This window comes from Rhodamnia argentea, chromosome 7 (assembly GCF_020921035.1).
Source record: "Rhodamnia argentea isolate NSW1041297 chromosome 7, ASM2092103v1, whole genome shotgun sequence".
Lineage (NCBI taxonomy): Eukaryota > Viridiplantae > Streptophyta > Magnoliopsida > Myrtales > Myrtaceae > Rhodamnia > Rhodamnia argentea.
The window spans coordinates 29,310,717-29,331,962 of record NC_063156.1 but is presented as its reverse complement, the minus strand read 5'-3'; the positions used below and the strand labels follow the sequence as shown (position 1 = coordinate 29,331,962).

The following is a 21,246-nucleotide window of genomic DNA, read 5'->3' as shown; positions in this document are numbered from 1 at the left end:
TAAGAATCCGACCCAAAAAAAAAAATTTACTAAAACTAAGAATTCTGCAGCTTTGTCATCAACACCAGGGGGGCAAACTAAACCCGAAGTGTTCGAATCGCATGCTTGGTCAGAGCATATAGTGAGAAGTCACAGGAGCTTTGCACACGATATCCTTGAACTTCAAGCAAAGCAAATGCTAATCAGATTACTTAGAAATGAGTTCAACATTCTGGGTCTTCCAGTCATGGCAGTTAGGGGATTCAAGGCTGGGAAGAAGCCCAACTGAGACTAAGATGGCAGAGTCTAGTTAGTAAGGATTCCAGTCATACAATTCGTGAATTAGTGGCCTGGCGCAAGCTTATTTACCCGGGTGATGGAGACTTCATATAGATACCGGGGGCTGGACATCATTTTGAGTTGGAAAACACACTCATCTCCTTGCTGGATACAATTCGCCTTTCGAAAGCCGTCCCACCCAGAGGTTAGCAATCTTAGTCCTGATCTCTCATGGTAAAGGACTGGCCACATTCTCTTAGATGGATCCTTGAGATACACAACTTTTCGGTCTCTCGAAGAAGTTCCCTTAAAAAATTTCAATGGCAGGTCAGCAGGCAGCTCCTGCATCAACAGAAGTGACGAGGAATGTAACTTAGGCCCACACGAGTAAGCAGATAATACCATAAATGCAATTGCATTTGCAACATATGGAAAAACGAAGAAAAATAACGACCAGGGGAGCGATGAAATTATTCTGAAAAGAACATATATTATTCAGTTAAAGATCTATTGGGTGATGCCAATGAAGTTACCCAACCCAATTTAGAAGCTGGGATGTGGACCACTGGGTGTCCATAATGCCCCTACTATGATAAATGAATTTGAGCTGAAGCTAAAACCAAAATATCAAATGAGGAAACCAAACTGTCCAAAAACTAAATATGGAAGAAGAAAAAAAATGGCTTAGCCAATTTTGAGGATCAACAGCAGTCAAATCAGAAGGGAAAAAAGTAGGGATAATATAAAAATAAAAAACCCACTAGATGAGAATGGCAGTCCGTCACAACTTTGATTGAATAGGAGGCATCGGCAGCCATATCTACCAAAGAAGCCATTGCATTGATAGGTTCACCCTCTGCTGGTTGTCCATCACTTGCTATTAAAGCATTACTCCCACTATACTCCGCCTTAACAATTGGCTCTTTTCCTGCAAATAGGAGCATGGATTGAACAAGAACCATTGCATGCTATCAAATGGACCCACAGAATCAGCATCCAGTTATGAAGGTTCTCTGAAGTTCATACCATAGATTTTCTGATTAGCCATTTTGGTACTCCAGTGTCCAGAAGTCCCCTCCACTGGCTCTTGTTTAATAATCATCGGCCTTTCAACTGAAAGATAAATGAAGTGAACGTTCGCAACATCACTACATAACATAACATGCAATTACATATCCTGAAGTAAAAGCAAGTACAGACTTTACATTTGTTATCTTCATTCATCTCCATTAGCTCTCTTTTGACAACTGGTAATACATCATCTGTCCACCGTATCAAACAACAGAAGAAGATTAAGCACCTTCAACAAGAGAGCTTTTGAGACTCGTCATATCAATAAAACACAAGAGGTACTAATAGCACGCAGCTGCGCAGTGAGCAGGGAGCAAACAAAGGTACTAGTAGCTGGCCGATCATAAGTCGTCTTGATTAACTTCACAATAACAAGTCCAGCCTTTAGGAAAGTACCTGAGTAATATGCCACCAGATAGGGGTGGTGGTTGCCAACTGCACATTACAACCTAAGACCCAGCCTAACTTATGAAGAGTGTCAAACAATCATCTTCTAGAATTGTTTTAATAGATTTCAGTTACAGAAACTATTACCAGCTGATCTTAGTTAGTGTTTAACATTAAAAGCTCAAAAGCAAAAGCAGATCAGATAAAGTCATGAAGCATCATTGTTAACTATGCCCATAGCAGCCTTCTTAGCATAACTTTCTTTTCAAGGGGAAGAAAAGGTTCATTAAAGGAAAGTTATCATTCCCTAGTCCAATTGATAGTAAATACGTATATATACTTGCATAATTTGTATATACATAAAGGCTCCGAGTTCTTACTCATGCAGTCATTGAAGAGAGTCTCTTGTTTATCTATGCCTTCAGAGTTTCCACTTTTCTTAAGTTTTTTGATGTGTCGATTTGTTTCCTCACATGTCCAATTATTGACAGAATCCAAAATTGGGTCTTTATCAGCTAATCCAGCTTCATTGTGAGATAACTGTGATATAACAGCTCCAACAGAAGAAGGTCCATTTCCATCCACGATACAGGGATTCAGACCAGCACAAGGTCTGCTGCTCTTCATTTCCAAATCGAATAAGTCAAATGCAGGTCGCACCTCTTCTCTCTCTCTGTTCTCAGTGTCTCTATTAATCATAAAGCTCAATTCTTCAGCAAGAGGTTGACTTTTTCGACAACTCTTTAGACACGTAGATGCCGTCTGTTTCACTGCTTCTTCCACATTTGTTCTGCAATGGCTTTGATCTAGCTCAGCCAATGCCCCAGAAACAACTGAAGCGCTCTCACTTGAACTCTTGTCACCGGCGGGGTCATCCGGAGAATTTCTAGAGCTCACAGTTCTTTTCTTACTCATCCTGTTTTCTGGGAAATCTACTTTTCTGCATCCAGTCCGATCATATATGTCAACCCTGAAGTGGGAACCCAGGTAATAGAATAACAGAAAATATCCAACTTCTAAACCATGGTCGCACGAAAAAGCATTCCAACCTCTCTGGAAAGCTAAGGATCCATCAACCGCGGACAATGTCACTTCCCATTGCCCCCCACCTGAATCCTCCAGATGGATATTTTGATTAAGCAGTCCTGAAACCGTGGGAGAAAATTTTGGGGGAATGTACTGCAATTGAAAGAAACATCTATTGTAAAACAAAGCTCATTCTCACAACAAAATCAGCACAGGCAACAAACTATGATTATGCCTATCCAGATCAAATTTCGGGAGAAAGTTGATTGCACAAGCATCATCACTATACTGAAATACTGCATTTCAAGTTACCACAGCTAAAAACATCTGAGCACTTGTTAGGCAGTGATCTGGAACAAAAACACAACATTGTGAATGATCCATGTCATTGCTAACACCATGGCATTATTCAGGTCATGTAGATATGGAAACATAAAAATTGTAGACAGTCAACTACCTGAAGCATATGCCTATTTCTTCATCAAGGCTCCGGATCCGCTGAGTGCTACACATGTCAAGTTACATAACTGGATATAGATATATCCCTTGAGAAATTTTTACTCTCTAGAGCATGACATGATATCTCATGCCACTTCTTATTGTTTCTCTTTGCATATTTGGCTAAATTTTTCTACTCCATAAAAAGAAAAAAACCAAGGAAAAACTCCACATATGGCACAGCATTTCCTTCACAATCTAAACAACAAATGCACTGCTTTCTAACTGGCAATTACTTGATGCAGAAGCAAAGAATATCAAGAAACAATTTAACGGATAAGCATATGTTGAACTAGAACTTTTTATTTCTCTCAGTTGCTTTGCATCTTTTGTATATAACAGAAGTTTAAGTAGTAACTGGTTAACACCTATGTTGCACCGACACGACGCGAGACACGGGACACGACACGTGATTTCTAAAATGAATTTACACTAAAAATAATGCAGTGCTACTGTCCATGCGTGTGGGTGGGTTTCTTGTTCTGTTTCACATTGTTATCTGCTATTATTTCTTTAGGTTAAGGGTGAGGCCGAATATGCTAATGATACACCCTTACCACAGCTGAATGCCGCGTTAGCTCTAGGCAAAAAACCTCAAGCCCGTATAGTTTCAGTAGATTCTTCAGGAGTGAAATCTTCTCCGGAATTTGCCAACGTATTTCTTGTAAAAGACGTCCCAAGGCAAAAGACGAGATTGGGGCTGTTATTTGGATCATGACTAGCACAAAAGTCCCAAATTGGCCAATAAGCAAAGAAAAAGAGGGACAACATCCTATAAAGTGGCGGCTCAATCATTGTTGCAAACTACTGGGCTGGACGGGCTTGATGTGGGCCATCAGAAAGGCTCATGGGGCCAATGCAAATTTGGGTTTTGAAGTATTAAATTTTCCGAAATTAATCTTTGGACTCGCGAGTCTAAGCGTGTCCTATTTATTGACCGTGTGTCAGAAATTGGGACACACGTTGACTGCGTGTCGGAGTGTGTCCGATCGTGTCCCTGCATGTCGGGCACGTGTCGGACACAAGAAAATTGGCTTTAGGGACGTGTCCGTGTAACATAGGTTAACACCACTAGGTAGGATTCTGATGGATAATATGTCTCTGTGTTAGACCTTTAGGGCTGTGCTTAAATTCACTTCCCCATTCAAATAAAGTTTCTATTACCAAAACTTGTTTCTTTTAACAAAGTTTTTGAAGTCCATAAAAGAGTGTTAAACAGGGAAATTAATATGTTCACTTTGCTTCTTCAATCTCTCTCTCTCTCTCTCTTTTTAAAACCAAGTCACTCATTACAGATCTGTTCCCAGACTAATTCACAGGGTGAACTGATCATAATAAGAATACAGACACAATAGCTAGTGATACCTGGATCAGTTCATGGCAGAAGTAAAATTCGGTAGGCTGACTAATTATAGTGCTAACTCCTCATTGAGAAACCAACATCGATGTTGTGTTTTCATTACCTGCATATGTCCTCACTCATGACCCAACAAAAAATAATTACGTCCTCACACCTTCTATGCAATTGCATGAAGTCTAAAATAAGTTAAACAAGAGCACAGATGCAACTATTGCATGCAAAATCAAGCAGTGTAAGCTGTCAAAATTTACAAACAGCACAAGGCATGTGACTTTAACCATTATCTTTTCAACAAGTACAAGTCTGTATGCAGCTGAATGAAAGAGAGAAGGAATTAGCTTGTACTTCCCAGTAGTACAGAAGGTATAACTTAGGAAAAAGATATTACAGTGTCATAAATAGAAGAGGGTGACAACATACCAAAAGCTCAGAAAATTGACTGCCAACCATGACCTTGAAAAAGGAGCTAACATTAGGTGATGTGTTTCTATTCTTTCCATGAAGAATTACACAATTCCTTGAGCATTCTGCACAAGCTTCCATCTTGCCGCCCACTGATAATCTGATCCGTTGGACACCTATGCACCAAAAAGCATTTCCTTTAACACGATAAAGCATTTGCAGGGAGAAGCACAAACACGATTCTCAAAAAGCAGAAGTTCCCGATTCTCTTCTGATCTTTTTTCTCAGAACAGCATAGTCGGCAGTTTCCAGTATAAAAATCAGCTGCCAAATAGGAGGATTAAGAAGATGCTGAATTTTAAAAGGCTCAGCCAATGAGTGAGAAACACATGTGACTCCCCATACAAAAAAATTGATATTACCTATTGTATTTCATAAGCATGAACCTTGATTTCTTGCATTGAATCTAACAGCAACCGATCATGCTCTAAAACAAATAAATAAGAACATCCACTTCAAGAAATTCTCACAGAAATGCTGCTGTAAGAACTATTTAGTGACAAATTACACATTTTAAATTGTAGATATGTGCATATTCCCTACTCTTCCATTTTCATCCTTCTAACGGTCAAAAGGCTCCCACATATTAGGGACTAATTAATGGATGCAAAGCTACTTCAATTATACATTCGGCCTCCTCAAAGGGTGAAAAACAAGATCAATAGGCTAAAATCTGTAGAGACAGTCATTGTAACTGTCTCTATCAAACAGAGCCAGAATTTTCTGATATACTCCGTTAACTTTTGATTTTAGCGAGGATTTTCTATACCAAATACTCTTAAAGTACACAACTCCGCATTCAGCTACAACACAGTCTACACAGCCCACCATGTTAAAAAAAAGACGGTTCCTTTTCCTAAGTCCAAATCGAAAAGGGACAACTTTATAGCGCGAAGATTATCTCTAAGAACTCGAAAAACAGGCCCGTCTGCCTTAGGGTTAAATCCACGAACAACTCAAGCCCCAATCTCACAAAGACCACCGTGATCATATCCTCCTCCTGAGGCTGGCGTGTATGATAAAGCAGGCGAGCAAGCGTACGCATTATACACACAATGTCACTCAAAACATCCACACAAAATCCGTCTTCCCAGTGCCAGAAGGAAAGAGGAAAGCATGTAAAGACAGCATTATAAAAGGGAGAGAGACAGAGAGAGAGCGAGAGAGAGAGAGAAGAACCCACAAGTTGTTGGCGAGGAAGGAAGCGAAGAGTCGAAGACTACTTCAGTCGGTCTCGCTCAGTAACTTCTGTTCCGAGAGACAAACAGGACAGCTTGAACACACGACGCGTTACCTTGAGCCATGATCACTGAGCGAGCAGTGATGAGCGTGTGGATTATGTTTTGACGAAGGAGGTAAAAAAGGTTGTCTTTCTATACGGTCTCCTTTCCGAGAGAGTGGAGGTGCGATTAATGTGGGTAATGATCCTCGGCGTTGCGATTTCTGTGCATAATTAGCACTCGTAATTTAATTATCCGAGGTTCAATGCGGGCCTATTCTTTTGAGCCCTTGGACTTTGACGTATTTATACTCCGGCCTATGTCGTCCGGTTTATCTTTCAAATGTAATTTCCATTTTCTTTATTCGGAGAAGATTGTCGAGAAAATTATCCTACAGCAAATAGATAAATCAATTAAATTTCAACAAGCAACCCTCGATACAAATTTATCGCACACATTACGCGACAAATCGATTTTGACAAGATTTTTTCTGTGGTTACCAACATTTTTATCATGAGAACAATGTTAATTTTTTTTTAGCAAGTTCAAAGTCCAATCACGAAATACGAATACTTACAATCCCGGAAAAGAAAAAGAAAATTCTATAAGACGCCCTTTCTTATTCGCGATTTTGTATCGCAATTTGGTCCCGCTCCGACTTTCGAATTTGTCAAGTCGAATCGGTTTGGTTTTGGGAGACGTGGTAGCAAAACGAAAAACATCTCCCTAAACTTGAAAAACAGCCACCAGCTGTCTTAAACAACTGACTAACGACAAACGTTAGACCCGACTTAAACAGAATCTTATTCATATCATCATCAATCGCTCCTCTAATGATCAGCGTGGGCACCGTCCCCCTCTCCCCCTCTGTCTCTCTCTCTCTCCAACTTCCATTATTCCTGGAATTCTCTCTCCATTAGAAGGATCTCCTCTCTGAAAAACCATCCGATCCTCGGTATCGTTCCCTTCGTCCTGCATGGCTTCGGTAAATTTAATTTCACGCTTCTCCTTTCGTTCATTAACGTGGTTACGGATTGAATCTCTGCACGGTGCATGTATAGATGGGTTTTGCATTGAATCTATACGAATGAAGACAATGGCGATATGTTTGTATGCCAACCTTCTTCGATTGGTTTCGGGTCGGTGACTGGAAACTGGGTTCCAGAACTCCGGCATCCCCCTTGTGTCATAACGTTTACGACATCTTGATGCATAGGAAACTGAAAGTAGCTTTTGCCCTTCACGGTCGACGATGCACGATTTTGGTTTTGCTTATACATGTGGTTCACGTTGCATCGTGGGCAATGGTTGCGAAAAAGATCCGTTTTTACATGGTGTCGAGTTCCTGCTCTTTTGCTTTTGTACAGGTCGATGTAGAAACATTTTCAGACAGGTCGAGTTTGCGGTTGGTTGTTTAAATTGAAAATCGAGACATTGAATCGAGTAAAAGAGTAGTCGCAAGTTGAACATGTCAGTTGCGCTGATTCTGGCATGCTACTGCATTCGCTCATCGATGAATTATATGTCGGAGAGATTATACGAGATTTATGGTTCTTATGTTCTAGTGTTGGGTAATGAGCGAGCATATTACTACATACGCTCTTAGTTTATACGAGATTTTCCTTTTGGGACAAGATAGGAGGTGCAAGGCAGTGCTTTAGAACAATTTATCTAACCGAAAGAGATTGCTTTTGTGCTTCATTTTTCGTTCAACCGCTTGCGGAGCTGCATGTATTGGATTCAGGGAACGGGATTTAGACTTTCTAAGACTGACATACACAGTGCTTTCCGGATTCCCTTTTTTCGATTCGGCAGGCAGGTCGGCCGCTGCCCAAGTTCGGGGAGTGGGATGTGAACAACCCGGCATCTGCCGAGGGATTCACCGTCATCTTCAACAAGGCGAGAGACGAGAAGAAGACCAGCGGGACCGCGGCGAACATGGTGTCCCCTCGAAGGAACGTGTCCCCTCGAAGAACCAAGTCGACTTACAGCAAGAACGAGAAGAGGCAGCAGAGTCCTAAGGTAGAGTGGCACCGGTGGCTGTCGAATCTTTGATTGCTTTGATTGCAAATTTTTCATTTGTCATGCTGAAACTGTTGATTGGTTCCAACGCGCAGAGGAAATGGCTCTGCTGCGGCTGACTTCAACTGCTGCTCTTGAGGCTCAAAAATATGCGACTGGCATTAACATCATAAGACAGAACTGCGGTCTCGCTCATGAGGCAACGGATGGTTGTAACCTCGGTGCTCACCTTTTCCTTTTCAAATAAAGAGATTATGTTGTAATTTGTTTATCATCGGCTTCCTCGCATTCTCTATATATATATATGAATCCTTTCGCAAGATCTACATACAATTAAATACATAACCTCTTCTTCGAGTTCATGGTGCGGATTCCAGTTCCACATTTGCTTGTCGAACATATTAGACTAGCGAAGAGGAGAGAACTGGCATTTTTCTGTCAAAGAAAACTTCAGGCGCTCTTCTGATCGTAACATCTGACCCCCAAGAGTGAGAAATATCTATCAAAATGTACAGAACCAGCCAACCAGGTTATAATGTTTTACAGTTTCTAATTTGCAAGTATGCAGTTGTAGTTCATTTCACTTTTAGTAGGAGTATATTGACATTGTTCACCTTATGAGTGTAATTTTGACATTTCGTAGGTCAATTTTGATCTAAAAATTGTCAGCACAAACCAAAAGCTAAGGAAAGCAAACTCCACCTTTACTTTTTACGACTCTTTGAATAGCTTTCAATGCCAAGCATTCCGATTACAAATCACCAACTGCCAGAAACTGGAAGTCGAATTACATAAGTGAGCAACAATGCATCCTCAGACATGTTACCTGTTCAATCAAACTTCTTGTCAACATGAGATTTAGAAGGAAAGAAAATACTCAGTGGCTGGCGTTTGTAAATCCTACATTGGCAAGCAAACCAAACATCACCAACCAAAGTCATAGAAAAAGCTCCTTTGTGTAACTTATCTGATTGCTAAGCATACAGTGTGCTTATGCCAATCTACCCATACTCGCCACCAAATGGATTGATGTGAATCAGGTCAATACAACATTTCAGAGATGTGGTACAGTTCAGAGATCTCTCTTCACTGAAGATGTGAACAAAACTCGGTATAAAAATACAAATTCTTGCAGTTCAAAAAAATTTAAAATCCTACATCTCCCTCTTTTTCTCCAGTCCAGGACTGGAAATAAATGAAGCAGAATGATGTCAATTCAGCTATGACTCTCTAAAATCTTCTCAATGACAACAGAAAATGCTGCAAAGCCAGCACAACCAGCGCATGCTGCTTTAGGACCGCCTACAAAATAAAAAGAGAAGAAGAAGTAAGATCTCTGCACAGTGAAAGAGGCAGAGGTGATGACGACCCTGCTAAGAAAACAATGTCAGTCTCTCACCCCGAAAAATTGCTAGGCCAGTATTTCCCAGTAAGTTGCAATGTAACAATATCCAAAAATAAAAAGAGGCAGGGGAAATATCATATAAGATGCTGCAATTAACTCAACTTCCTACTTTTCTCGAAAAAATGTAGTAAAAGGTGTTATGAAGTGAAACAAGGGATTTCAGTGCTTATCTCTACGTACACAAAAACACTACTCAATAAGGATTCCCGTTGTAAGTTCATGAAATAAAGGAGAACAATGACAGCAAAAACAGCTACCTCTAGCTGACATAGTGCCACCAGTAACACAGCCAGCAATAACTGTATTTGTGGTATCATGCTTTGCCCTTGCCTATAATAAATAACTGAACACATTAGCAGTAGGACAAAAGCTATAGAACAACAGTACAATCACTAAACATATACATCCACCATCATTTTCTGAGATCAACGATACCTTCTCTACAACACACTCAGCAGCTGAAAAAACTAAGCCCATGACCGCAAATGCTTTAGCTGAGTGCCAACTTCTTTGCCCCATCTGCTTTGCAGTGTGAATGAACTGTTGCTTTCCAGTCATTTGGTCCTGCATTATGGGATTGTCCATTGCTCCCAGAAGCAGGCCCATAAAGATCCCAAAGCCACCTCCTGCAGAGATTTCGATGAAACATGTTGACAAACAGCAAAATCTGGACTCTTAACATCATTTTACCTGCAGCACACAAGGTCTGACACACTAAACAGAAAAAAAAAAAAAAAGCAGCAAAAGAATTGAGAACTCTTACCCACGACTCCACTGAAAACACTGCGAACAGCACAATTGTTCCAAATTTCCTGACCCTGAATCTCCTCAGCTGTAGGCAATCTTAATGTCTGACTTTGAGGCTTCTCTGGTTCTTTCAAGGCCGAAGAATCGTTACTGCTTGTTTCGGATGCTGAATTGCTGGCCATTGACAGTGACTTAAATCTGAAATCAGAATAATGTCAACACGCATGCACTTAATCAATGCTTGGGACAGTGGAAAGGAAGAGGTCGGAAGAGTTATCTTTCTTTAGAAGATACATTTCCTAGGACCCATTAGATCAACCGCTCCAAAACATGGAAAGATCTCCCTCCATCCCTCCCTCCCTAGTGTCCTTACCAGAAATTGAACGAATAACCACAGTTTGCTCCTTTAAAACAACTAACTGCATAATGCTAAATATATTTTATAAAACATTTTGATTAAGTGGTATTCACGCCTTTTTCTTCCTCTCTGCTTTCATCTCGTCCAAACAAACATTTGGAAGTAAAACTTTCTTTGCTTCTGCACTTACATTCCCAGTTTGTTCTCTTCAATTTCTTCCAAACAAGCCATCAAAATTACGGAACGCCAAACTGTGTACCATCCATACAATACAACATGAGCCTAGCTATCTGTGTTCTATGCCAGGCCGTCATTTATTGCGATATCTTTTTCCAGTTCTTGAGATTTAGCAACTTATACGAATTAACGTAATGTTAAGATGCCTGGAGAAGTGCATGTTAATATCATTCAATGAGTTTCAGGCATGGATGGTAATCTATGAGCATTCTCAAGCTTTGAACAGATGCAGAAAGACACACTGGATGCCTCCCTGAATCAGAAAACCTTAAGAATTTGAATTTTCAGCATTGTTTGTTGTTGCTCCTGATACAAAGTGGGTTGGCTTGGGAAATTTATCAAACATTTGGTGCGCTACGTAAGGCCAAAGACAGTTATATCACCATATAAGCTGACTAACATTAGGAACTGGAACTTACGATCACACGGAGAGGGAGAGGGAGTCAGGTTGAGACCTTCTGAGCGCCGTCCGTACTCGCCGGCAGTTTAACAGAGATGTCGCCGGCGAAAGTGGAATGCGCTTCTGAATAGCAGAGAGAGAAAGACGGAGATGGCAGGGAATTGTTGAGAGTAAGGACCCCGCGATATAATCAGGAAACCCGACCAGAGCGAACCGGTTCCTTGGGACCGGCCCAATCATGACATCAGCATGATGTCCTAATAGGTTAATAGCATTTCTGCGGTCTGTTTCGTATTGAAATATCTTCCACAATCTTATATTAAACAAGAGTTTTTAATATTTTCCGCAATCTTATATTAAACAAGTGTTTTTATTTCACGTGAAAGGTAACATGTAAATTTTGCTTTGATTATTTTTTTTTCGTGATTTTACGAATTAGTTCAACGGATGCAACGTAGATCCATGACTGGAGCGTGTTTACAAATCGAACTCCGAGAGTATAAATTTGACGTTGTAGGGCGTTGATTTGATCATTTCCAAATCAAAATAAGAACGAAAACAAAATATTAGTCGATGCATTTCGGCCTAAAATAAGATGTCCATCAATATGAATGAGGGAGGGATGGGATTAGAAGAATCGACTAGCTGACTTCTTTGCATCCCAGCAAGTGTACATGGATTGAGGAATGGTTGACCTGCACAGTCCACCAAACAAAAGAGTCAAATTTGCCCTCTCAACATCATCCAACCAAATTTAACAGATGACTTTCCGAATCTTCTAAGCTGTAGATGCAAATCAAAGAAACAAAATCAGTCATACGAAGATGAGCAAAATCTGGGAATCGCAAACGATCAAACGTCGTGTCGGACCCAGTCCATTTGCTGGTCAGCCATCGCGACGAGCTGCAAACAGGTTGCTGACAAACATGAACCGACGGAAAAAAAAAAAACAAGGCCAACAAGGGAAATCAGCTAAATGCATGTCGGGGTCAGCATTGATTTACATTTGAGAACAATTGGTTTTGGTGTTCCAAGAAAATGAAGAATGCTCTCTGCTTCTAGCAAATAAATAACCAAATGGAGACCCAGATCAGAACGGAATAAACAGCCAAGTCAAATGAAGAGTTGCAGGGAAGAACCCCATTTCTTTCTACCGGATGCTACCCCCTAAAGCCAAACTAAAGCCCCATTAGCAATCCTCGATCGTGATGATTCTTTTGTACACCTAAATTAACCCTTGCCCTTCACTGCGTGACCAGTCTTCCTCTTGTGACGACTAAAGTCGGAAACGAACCGGAACGTCTGGCCGCAGCCCGGCTCAGCACAGATATAGGGCCGGGCACCAGTGTGAACCCTTATGTGCTCTGTCCTAGCCCAGGCCCACTTGAATGTCATCTTGCAGCCCTTCCAAGGGCATTTCAGAGGCCGCTCATCAAGATGGACTCGGCGATGCTGCACCAGATACTTGTGCGAGAAGAACTTCTTCCCGCACCCTTTGACTGGACAGACATTCTTTTTGTGCAAGGTTAGCTCCTGTTTAGAGTCGAAACTCATGGTGCAACCCTCAAGATCACATTTGTATTCTGCTTCCTCAAACTTTTCCATTCTAGCTTCATTTCGTCCCGCAGGCCGCTTAACAGTAGGCCCAGTTTTCACATTTTTCTTACCATCATTAGCTTGCTTCTTCCCTTGTTGCTTATCAGCTTTGCTTCCCTTCATGGGCTTTGCAGTTCTCTTCCTCAGGCGTGTGCTAGGACCACCTCCCTCTTGGTCATCATCATCTGATACATCCAATCGCTCAACACTACACGCGTATTTGTTACTCCGAAGGCGAGAACTTTCCTGTTTCGGATGCCGAGCACCGACTTCTTTTGTTACCCTAGGAATTCCTGGCTTCTTCAGTTTATCCAACAGGTTCCCTTGATTTTTAATCCGAAGAGTATCCCTATTCACCTTTCGGTTTCTGAGACTCCTCTGTCGCTGGGGAAATGCATCCTCGGGTGAACTGTCTGAATCCGCGCCTTCAGATTTGCCGTTAGCTGGAGTTTTCTTACGGATCCTCGGATGCTGCAGCTTGGTATAATCCCCCTCCGAATCATCTGACATGACATCATCCCTCTCATAATGTTTGGTCTTCTTTCCAGTAAGAATCCTCCCCTGCTGCTGAGAGTCCTCCTCCAGCGAATCATCAGAAAGCATGTCGCCACTTGATGTGAAATTGGCTTCCTTGCTTCTAAAATTCCTTTTACGCAACGCTTTAAACTTGGCCTCCAAGGAATCATCTGAGCTGGCATATCCTCTCTTTGCAAACTTTTTTAGCTTCATTCTGGGAATTGTTTTATGCCGCAAACAAGAACTCTCATCAACTTGATCATCTGAAACCGTCTCCTCTCTCCTGAAGCTTTTGGCTGTTCTGTGTTTAAGAACGCTCATGAGCTTCTCAGAATCTTCAGCCAAGGCATCATCTGAAACTTCTTCCTTTCTATAAACACTCTTTTTCTTGGATGGTCCACTCTCTCTGGCCATTTTTCTCTTCCTAGAATATTTTCTAGTCGCCAAGGTGGTTTCTGAATTCAACCCTGATTGCCTCTCGAGCTTCTCATCAGGTGTCATCAAAGCATGGAAGCTTCTCTCTTCTTCTACTTCTTCGGCATCCTTTGGTGCCAGAAAGGGATGGACCTGATTTGACATCCAGACTTTACCACACCATTTACCTGCAACACTTTTCTTCTGCTTGCTAGGCCTCCGACCGAAATCATCAAGCTTTGCAGGTGAGCTGGAAGATTCGCGGCCAAATGCATTGTATATAACAGAATTGTAAGGCATTTGCTTGCTGTAAAGAGGAGACCAGCTGAGATTCGCACTGTAGAAGAGATTGATGCCAAGTTTTACTGCCCAGTCCCCATATCCAGCTATTGCTTCCTCACTATCCAAAGCTGATTGAATTCTTTCCTTATCCTCTCTCGTAGCATCCGTGAACGCTATTTCATTCCATGAATGATCTATTCCCAATTCTCCAGCTAGCAACTTCGCCTCAGCTTCAACCCTTGGATAGTCTGCAGGTATATGAGCAGAAGTTGCAAACAAATAAAGTTAAAGACATGCCGCCATGTCATAATTCTGCGACACAGAGCCACCATTGTCTCCGATGAAAAGTACAGAAGAAAGGAACACCCTATTGAGTTTGACTCATAGTGATCATTTATCAGAGTGACTCTAGTTATAAAATGAATGAACTGGGAGCAATTTACTTACTGTACTTAGTTGACATTCATAAAAAGTATCTTAAGAGATTACGTTCAATGCATTCTCTTTAGCAAGAAGATGGATATTCCTTGCTCATTGTCAAGATGCACTCATTGTCGCCTCAATCATTGAGCTAGCGCTTAAATGCAAATAGAGTAACTGCGAAGCAAAATTTGATGATTAAGCAGCTCAGATGACAATTTTAACCAACCAGTCAGATCTGAAGATAAGTAGAAGGCCTGCATTAGAAAAATCTTATGGGTATACCATCTTGGCCAGCAATACCCGAGATAGGTGTGTCTATGCCCTTGTGCATGTAATACTACTCTTCAGAACACTCTGTGCTGGAAGAATGGGAGGTTCTAGAGTTTATTTATCTGGTAAGAAGATGCAATTTGCTTCTGTAAAAGAAGTGATAGCTATGGAAGCAGGTTCTCAGAGGCTAACATACCCTAAGCATGTAGACATGCATGACACATATGAATGCCTACTATGAAGTTTAAATTGGCTAATAAACTCCTTCCTTCATCCCCAAAGTAATAATAGCAATGTCAACATAATGTCACATTTCTTCATTCATTTACGGATGTAAAAGAACTTCTAGCAAATGAAATGCTAAACAGCTTTCACAAAAACCAAAAGTAAATGTTTACCTGGATGACACACAAGATATATATAAACTCCTCCTATAGGTCGAAGTCGCTGATCAACTTCAATGGCGTGCTCGAGGCAGAATATATGCATTCTAGACGAGTCTTCATCAGATTTAGGAAAACTCGCGTTTCCATTTTTTTCATTCGATCTGGTTTCATCAGCTCCGAAGTTAGCAGAGCACTTAAAGGTCTGATGACTATTATCCACGAAGTTAGCTCCTCTATATCCAATTTCGGGACAGCAATTGCGATGAGAACCGCCATTTGGACCACTGTGGTGCTCTGGCAAGAAAGAAGGCAATCCTGAATCAGGAAGATCATTGCCAGGCTGAGCTGTTGAACTTGTCTCAATAGGAGCATCCGAATCAATCTGATCCTCTTCAGAATCAGATGAATTTCCATAATTTAAAGCTAATAAACCAAGGGCAGAAGGTCCTTTTAATTTATCAGAATTTGAAAAAGCTTCAGAGCTTTGATGGGCTTCTTGGAGTTGATAATTATTTGATTGAACTGGGACATCATGGAGAGCAGCAGCACGACTTTTCTCAACAGATCCTGCAGAATCATTTAGACCAAGCTACGGTTAGTGAAGGACTTCAATACCTATCCAATGAATACAGAATCCATATCATAAGGTAAGCAGGGACTGTATGCACTATAGAGAATGGATGAATGAGAGAGATATTTGGACTTCGGCTCAGGACAATGGGCCTTGGAAGTTACAATAAGCCATCCTTGCATATAAGATTTTAAAAATCAATTTTATTCGACCATACTGACAAGAAGTAAATAGTTTCAACTGCAAAATAAAGTCCAACCTATGATAGCAAATGTGCCAGAGATCAACATAATAACAAAACATAGCTCAAATATCCTCCGAGTATCCATAAGGCAAGTCCAAAAGTACATCAAGCAAATTACAGAAAGAAATCAACTACAAAGGAAAGCAGAAGAGAGGTAGAAAGGAGGTAGAAGAGAAAGTTGACATTAAAATCAAAAACAGGAAGGAAGATGCAGGGAAACAGTGTGGACTTCAGGTTGTGGGGGTTGTTCTTCTATAAATTTAGACTTAAACCCAACGCAAACAGTTGGAAAAACTTGCAAACTTTGAGCCGATTGAGTTTCCACTAAGCCACAAGAGTACCACATAAACGGTTATGCATTTTAAGCAAGAATGATTTCCTGACACTACATGAGACAATCAAGAACAAACTGGACTCTACAGATCCATGCCATTTGAAACGAAGCCACGAGTAAATAGTTCAAATGGAAAATATGAGAGCAGAGCTTGTACAAAACTGCTAAAGCCTCTTTGGTTTATCACTAGGTGTTGAGCAAGATATAACCACCAGAAAGTGAACTAAGGCAAAGGAGCAAATAATATGGTAAAGTTAAAGATAGGAAGTTTAGAAGTATATTGCACAAATTCCTTACTAAATATGACTACATCCAGGAGTTTAGTCCTCCTGCATGACTATATCAACACTGTGGCTTCCATAAGTTTGCCAGTGACAACTAGAAGATAAGGCGAAATGCTAGAAGCCGCTAGTGGGATGAAGTGAATGTCAAGCAACACGCATAACTTTAGCTCATTTCGTAAGTTGCACTATCGACTCCGAGTAATATCTCCAATGACTCACAAGGCAAGAAACATAATTTCAGAAATCCTACCTGCTTGGGGTCTTCTTTTATATGCAATTATCTCAGCAGCAGCAGCAGCAACATTGAAGCCATTGGAAGGAACGCCAGAGCTAACAGTCCAGTCATTAAAGAAGCTACAATCGGCTGACATGAGATACCTAGCAGCTGGTTCTCTAGGTTGAACAATGGCAGCACAAGCAAAGGTCAGTATTCCACACGTGACACAGGAAAAGAGTCTTTGATCTGACAACCTATCACCTTGTCCTTTACTATCTCCTTCACCATCTCTAGGTGGTTGAATATCACCATTTCCATACATCGACAAAATCCTCTTTCTCTCATAAAAGGAAGAAAATTTCGCTTTCACTGAGTTCAAATCCCCTACTAAATCAATGCTCTGTTTTCTATCTGCAATAAGATCGTCAGACACCAGTCCTCCATGAGACGTCATCGTATCTGCGGGCAAGCTGTGGTTCACCCTTAAATGTGATCCAACACGTAGGTTTGAACAAACAGAAATGTCTGAAGAACTTTCAGGAAGACGAACAACGGTAGAATCTTTCCCAAGAATTTGAAGCAGTTTGTTGTTTTCAATACAATTCTGTACAAACTGCTCTTTGACCATGGACTCTCCTTCACTCTTTTTCTTATCTTTCAATCTAGAACTGCGTGGCCCAGTATTCATGCATGTAGGAACCCTGATCAACAAACAATGGAACTTCAAACTCCTTATAGTCCTCAAAAAATATTTTATCTAATCTACTGCAGTGCGAGTTTAATCTATGCTAAGTAAAAAATTATAAATCTGAGCAAACATAGGTAAGCATTAATGGAAGAATTAACACTGATAAAATGTGGAGTGGTGTGGGGGCAACCTGGAGCCAAATGCTAAAGCCAGGTCATAAAGTAACTGAAAATGTGACACCATGGGAGGATAATTAATTGAAGCTCTTCGAATGGCGGCCTCCTTTGCAAATAGTAGCCACTCAGGAGTGGCAATATTAGCTGCCTCTCCACAATTAAACCCTGGAAAGGTACAAAAAATGACAATCGTGACCATTGCGAAGACATGAGATAGTTGTTTCCAATCAGAAGTTGTCACATAAACAAGCTGCCTCACCATGACTAAACCCCGAATGGTAGGCTCTAGGGAAAGTGACAACAAATTCTCCAGCATTTTGCACCAATCTGATTAAAGAAAAACAGAAATCATTGATATAGACTGATGCAGTAAATCTACAATACCAATTACGTGAGTCACATATCATTATTACGAAGTCCTCGAGCATTTCTATTTTCTTTACGGACTTGGAAAGGCCTAACAGAAGAAATACTTCAGGAATAGCTACTCAAGTATCTATCTAAGCAATACATGAATCACAATATTATTGAGCAGCAAACAATTAATAGCACGACTAATTCTGGCATACATGTCCAGTATTTCTTAGCTATGAGCAAAGGTGGTTGGTCAAAGAAAAATAGCACTCCAAAATGAGCCAGAGGTCACCTGCAACATGGAACTCCTGCCCCTACCAGCACTTCTGGAGACATTACTGTGGTCTTCTCACCAAGAACGGCAAATGTAACTGATAAGACCATGACAAAAAAAATTTACTTATGTTTGAAGGGATGTAAACTCAGTCATCATATTTTGCTTAGAACATACTGCTTTGTTAAAGAAACAATGTCACTGGTGAGCAAGAAAGGTTGAAACAGAAATAAAACTAGAAGATAATGGTGAAATTGATGAGACGATGCACGCTCAAGTGAAGACTCGTGATGTTATCCTTGGCATGGCGGGCTTAACAGGCAAGATAAAGTGTGCACATTTGCTCCATGTCAGTAAACCTGATTGATCGAGTACTGAATCCTAAGTGAATGACCTAGCATATCTGATATCATTTTTCACTCCTAGCCAAAGTGAGTCAAAACACGGAAGGAACGGGCTAACAACAGTCTGTCCTAGTCCAGGGGCAACTTCTGCCAATTTTATTTGTGCCAGTCAACAATCCCAAGTTGGTCTTGCCAGATCTTTTATTTTCTCCCCTAACTCCCCAGCAAAAACCAAACTTTCAGAGATCAGAAACACATTTCGTTTTCCCGTCTGTATTTATCTAGCTATTTTTAACTAATCCTGTTCACTTAACTTCATTAGTAGTTCGACGTTACATCTCACTATTGCATCCTTGCTAAATGCCCCGCACAACGAACAAATTCCAACAACGGACATACCTCATGGATCCGCATTCCTCTCATCCCCTAGCTCCTCAATAATTATTTTAAACATAAAGGTCAAAATCCCAAACCCTCACTTGTTCCCGCGGTTGTCCATCAGAGCAGTAGAGATTACAATGCAATAAATCCTATTTAAAAGAGTTAACCTAAACTCTAACCAGAAAATCCCATGACGGAACCATATAGAGAGAGAGAGAGATGATATGGCAGTCCTAAAAGAAGTATGTACCCTATCAACAACCAAACAACTGATAGAAAGTTATGCAGCCATTTAAACATCAAGCGAAAATGTAAAGCCATGACAAAAAACAGGGGACACTCAAGATTCAGGCCCGGATATGGACTCACTAAGTGGATTGACCTCTCCTCCATACCCCTGAACCCTGACAACCTCCTCGAATGCAACAGCTGCATCTCTTGGCACACCATACCAAGTCTTCCCAGCCCCCATATGCAAGTAATTCAGGCTATGCAAGTCATGGTCCTCCACATGCCAAGCAAACCAGCTAAACATCATAGCCACATAAACCATAGGTGAAGTGACTCCCGGTATCTCCTCCTTCATAAACCTCAGCAGCGACGCTTTGGACCTCGAGACCCCTCTCATGTTCCAATTGGTCTCCCCAACAGTCACCACACCTTCCCCTGTCTCCCTGCCCTTCTTTGAACTTTTTGGCGGAAAGGCCGACCCAGGTATATCATTTGCATACTCCACCGAGAAGGGTTTGTCCACAGCCGCCTTCCAGTAAAGGGTCTCGATTTCGAGAGCGGAAGGAGACCCCTTCTTGCTACATTTCTTCAAGTAACCCTTCTCGAAGACCTTGGCCTTGGCCTCAAATTCTTGGAAAGTGTAGTTCGCCCCGCTCTGCCACACGGGTTTCTTGACAGGGCACGGCTTCCGAGGGCAGAAGCCGATCTGCTGCTGCCGGGTAGTGAATGTGGGTGAAGATTTGGAATTAGCACGGTCGGAACTCGAAGCGCGAGAAGCGAGAGAGCGGTTAAGATTGGTAATGGCTGATTTCTTCGGAGCGGGAGGCACAGGGGGCACAATCTTGCAGATACCGTACTTGGAGGCCTCTTTCTCAATCTTGAAAATGTAAGCTATTGGATCTTGAAATTCGGCGAGCGTGGGGTGATATTCTGGGGCTAAAGGAAGGTTCCTGAGCCATGAGAAGACCTCTTGCGACGGCTCTGTTGCTGCTGCCATAGAACAAACAAAAGGGGGGTTTTCTCTTGTTGGCCTTGGGTTGTTTTACTCTGTGGTGGGTTCATCAGAGGACCTCTCCATTGCAGACTATGTGGGAGAAAGGAAAGCGAGAGAAAGACGAGAAGCGATTTCAGTCTCTACGCTACATATTCTTTGCATTTTTTCTGGGTTTTATGCATATTCCTCTGTTTTTTATGCAGAGGAAAAGGAGAACGGTGAAAGTCGAGGGCAGAGGAGAGGCAGGGGCAGACAGAGCGAGAGAAAGAGAGAGAGAGAGAGAGTGGGGGAGGGCAAAAACTGGGGGAGAGAGTGGGAGCAAGCGGAGTGAGTGGGGGTTTTATATTCAGTATCCACGGTGGTTTTCCCAAATTATTACAAAAAATTTATGCTACTTTTGTTTTGGATTTTATTTTTATTTTTTTCCGTTGAAGAGAACACCTTTTCGTCATTTTCGGCGTTTCCCGTCATGGATGATCGCCACTGTCTAGCGGGACGAAAATGGCCACTGCAACTTTGCAAGATTGGACCTACAAGTTGTATGCAGGCCCCAGAAAAAAAAAAAAAAAGCAAGCGAGAACCTTCAAGTTTTTTGCAATTCGTGTTAGAGTTGGACTGTGCTTGTGTTCTTCTGAAGCTTGTGTCCGGCTTTTCTCTTGGATCAGAAATGGGGTTAAACCAGATGGCATAATTCATCGTTCGGAGTGAAAACTTTGCTCAATGAAATCGATAAAACTTTTCGACCCAAAAGAAAAAATTGATAAAACGTAAAACACGATATGAATTATATATGCATATATGTATATTGTATTTGTA

At 41.3% G+C, this 21,246-nt stretch overlaps 4 protein-coding genes across 11 annotated transcripts; 1 reads left to right on the top strand and 3 right to left on the bottom strand.

Moving 5' to 3' along the window:
* Positions 1-36: 36 nt before the first annotated feature.
* Positions 37-6,415, bottom strand: LOC115749520. 4 transcript variants are annotated; one of them, XM_048282910.1, is made up of 8 exons: positions 6,242-6,415; positions 5,021-5,178; positions 2,097-2,895; positions 1,460-1,520; positions 1,285-1,373; positions 1,020-1,186; positions 349-600; positions 37-160 (listed from the first exon to the last, which is right to left on the bottom strand). In XM_048282910.1, the coding sequence occupies exons 2-8, from the start codon at positions 5,141-5,143 to the stop codon at positions 110-112; spliced, it is 1,542 nt and encodes a 513-aa protein (XP_048138867.1). In that variant the 5' UTR covers positions 5,144-5,178; positions 6,242-6,415; the 3' UTR covers positions 37-109. The 4 variants fall into 4 exon arrangements, with proteins under 4 accessions (XP_048138867.1, XP_030542230.1, XP_030542229.1 ...); XM_030686370.2 differs by having other exon boundaries at positions 6,246-6,415; XM_030686369.2 differs by having other exon boundaries at positions 1,285-1,371; positions 1,464-1,520; positions 5,021-5,185; positions 6,361-6,375.
* A 685-nt stretch (positions 6,416-7,100) lies between these two features.
* On the top strand, positions 7,101-8,445 carry LOC115749526 (protein NOI4-like). Its single transcript, XM_030686381.2, has 3 exons — positions 7,101-7,267; positions 8,098-8,304; positions 8,400-8,445. The coding sequence occupies exons 1-3, from the start codon at positions 7,259-7,261 to the stop codon at positions 8,421-8,423; spliced, it is 240 nt and encodes a 79-aa protein (XP_030542241.1). The 5' UTR covers positions 7,101-7,258; the 3' UTR covers positions 8,424-8,445.
* A 798-nt stretch (positions 8,446-9,243) lies between these two features.
* On the bottom strand, positions 9,244-19,428 carry LOC115749525 (mitochondrial import inner membrane translocase subunit TIM22-4). Of its 5 annotated transcripts, none has more exons than XR_007199132.1 (6): positions 11,507-11,738; positions 10,473-10,654; positions 10,145-10,335; positions 9,967-10,039; positions 9,463-9,606; positions 9,244-9,393 (listed from the first exon to the last, which is right to left on the bottom strand). XR_007199132.1 is itself a non-coding variant. In XM_048281804.1 (6 exons), the coding sequence occupies exons 3-6, from the start codon at positions 10,636-10,638 to the stop codon at positions 9,521-9,523; spliced, it is 516 nt and encodes a 171-aa protein (XP_048137761.1). In that variant the 5' UTR covers positions 10,639-10,654; positions 11,471-11,484; positions 19,411-19,428; the 3' UTR covers positions 9,413-9,520. The 5 variants fall into 5 exon arrangements, 4 of the variants coding, with proteins under 4 accessions (XP_048137761.1, XP_030542238.1, XP_030542240.1 ...); XM_048281804.1 differs by lacking the exons at positions 9,244-9,393; positions 11,507-11,738 and adding exons at positions 11,471-11,484; positions 19,411-19,428 and having other exon boundaries at positions 9,413-9,606; XM_030686378.2 differs by lacking the exon at positions 9,244-9,393 and having other exon boundaries at positions 9,413-9,606; positions 11,507-11,737.
* On the bottom strand, positions 12,420-20,705 carry LOC115749516 (lysine-specific demethylase REF6). The gene is made up of 7 exons (XM_030686361.2): positions 19,575-20,705; positions 18,499-18,577; positions 18,112-18,179; positions 17,867-18,017; positions 17,022-17,689; positions 15,351-15,905; positions 12,420-14,507 (listed from the first exon to the last, which is right to left on the bottom strand). Exons 1-7 carry the CDS (start codon positions 20,431-20,433, stop codon positions 12,682-12,684), a joined length of 4,206 nt encoding a protein of 1,401 aa, XP_030542221.1. The 5' UTR covers positions 20,434-20,705; the 3' UTR covers positions 12,420-12,681.
* Positions 20,706-21,246: the final 541 nt, after the last annotated feature.

What these genes read in the sequence shown, in the direction of transcription:
- LOC115749520 (XM_030686369.2), bottom strand. An exon ending in GTCAATTTTCTGAGCTTTTG is followed by an intron (nt 2,896 to 5,020) that starts GTATGTTGTCAC and finishes TTTCAATTGCAG; the next exon opens with TACATTCCCCCAAAATTTTC. An exon ending in TCTCTTCAATGACTGCATGA is followed by an intron (nt 1,521 to 2,096) that starts GTAAGAACTCGG and finishes TACGGTGGACAG; the next exon opens with ATGATGTATTACCAGTTGTC.
- LOC115749526 (XM_030686381.2), top strand. An exon ending in AGAGGCAGCAGAGTCCTAAG is followed by an intron (nt 8,305 to 8,399) that starts GTAGAGTGGCAC and finishes TCCAACGCGCAG; the next exon opens with AGGAAATGGCTCTGCTGCGG.
- LOC115749525 (XM_030686378.2), bottom strand. Translation starts at nt 11,691, where the DNA reads ATGATTGGGCCGGTCCCAAGGAACCGGTTCGCTCTGGTCGGGTTTCCT. An exon ending in GTACGGACGGCGCTCAGAAG is followed by an intron (nt 10,655 to 11,506) that starts GTCTCAACCTGA and finishes TTCTGATTTCAG; the next exon opens with ATTTAAGTCACTGTCAATGG. An exon ending in TGTTTTCAGTGGAGTCGTGG is followed by an intron (nt 10,336 to 10,472) that starts GTAAGAGTTCTC and finishes AAATCTCTGCAG; the next exon opens with GAGGTGGCTTTGGGATCTTT.
- LOC115749516 (XM_030686361.2), bottom strand. Translation starts at nt 20,433, where the DNA reads ATGGCAGCAGCAACAGAGCCGTCGCAAGAGGTCTTCTCATGGCTCAGG. An exon ending in GCAGGAGTTCCATGTTGCAG is followed by an intron (nt 18,180 to 18,498) that starts GTGACCTCTGGC and finishes TTCTTTAATCAG; the next exon opens with ATTGGTGCAAAATGCTGGAG. An exon ending in TAAAAGAAGACCCCAAGCAG is followed by an intron (nt 15,906 to 17,021) that starts GTAGGATTTCTG and finishes ATGATTCTGCAG; the next exon opens with GATCTGTTGAGAAAAGTCGT.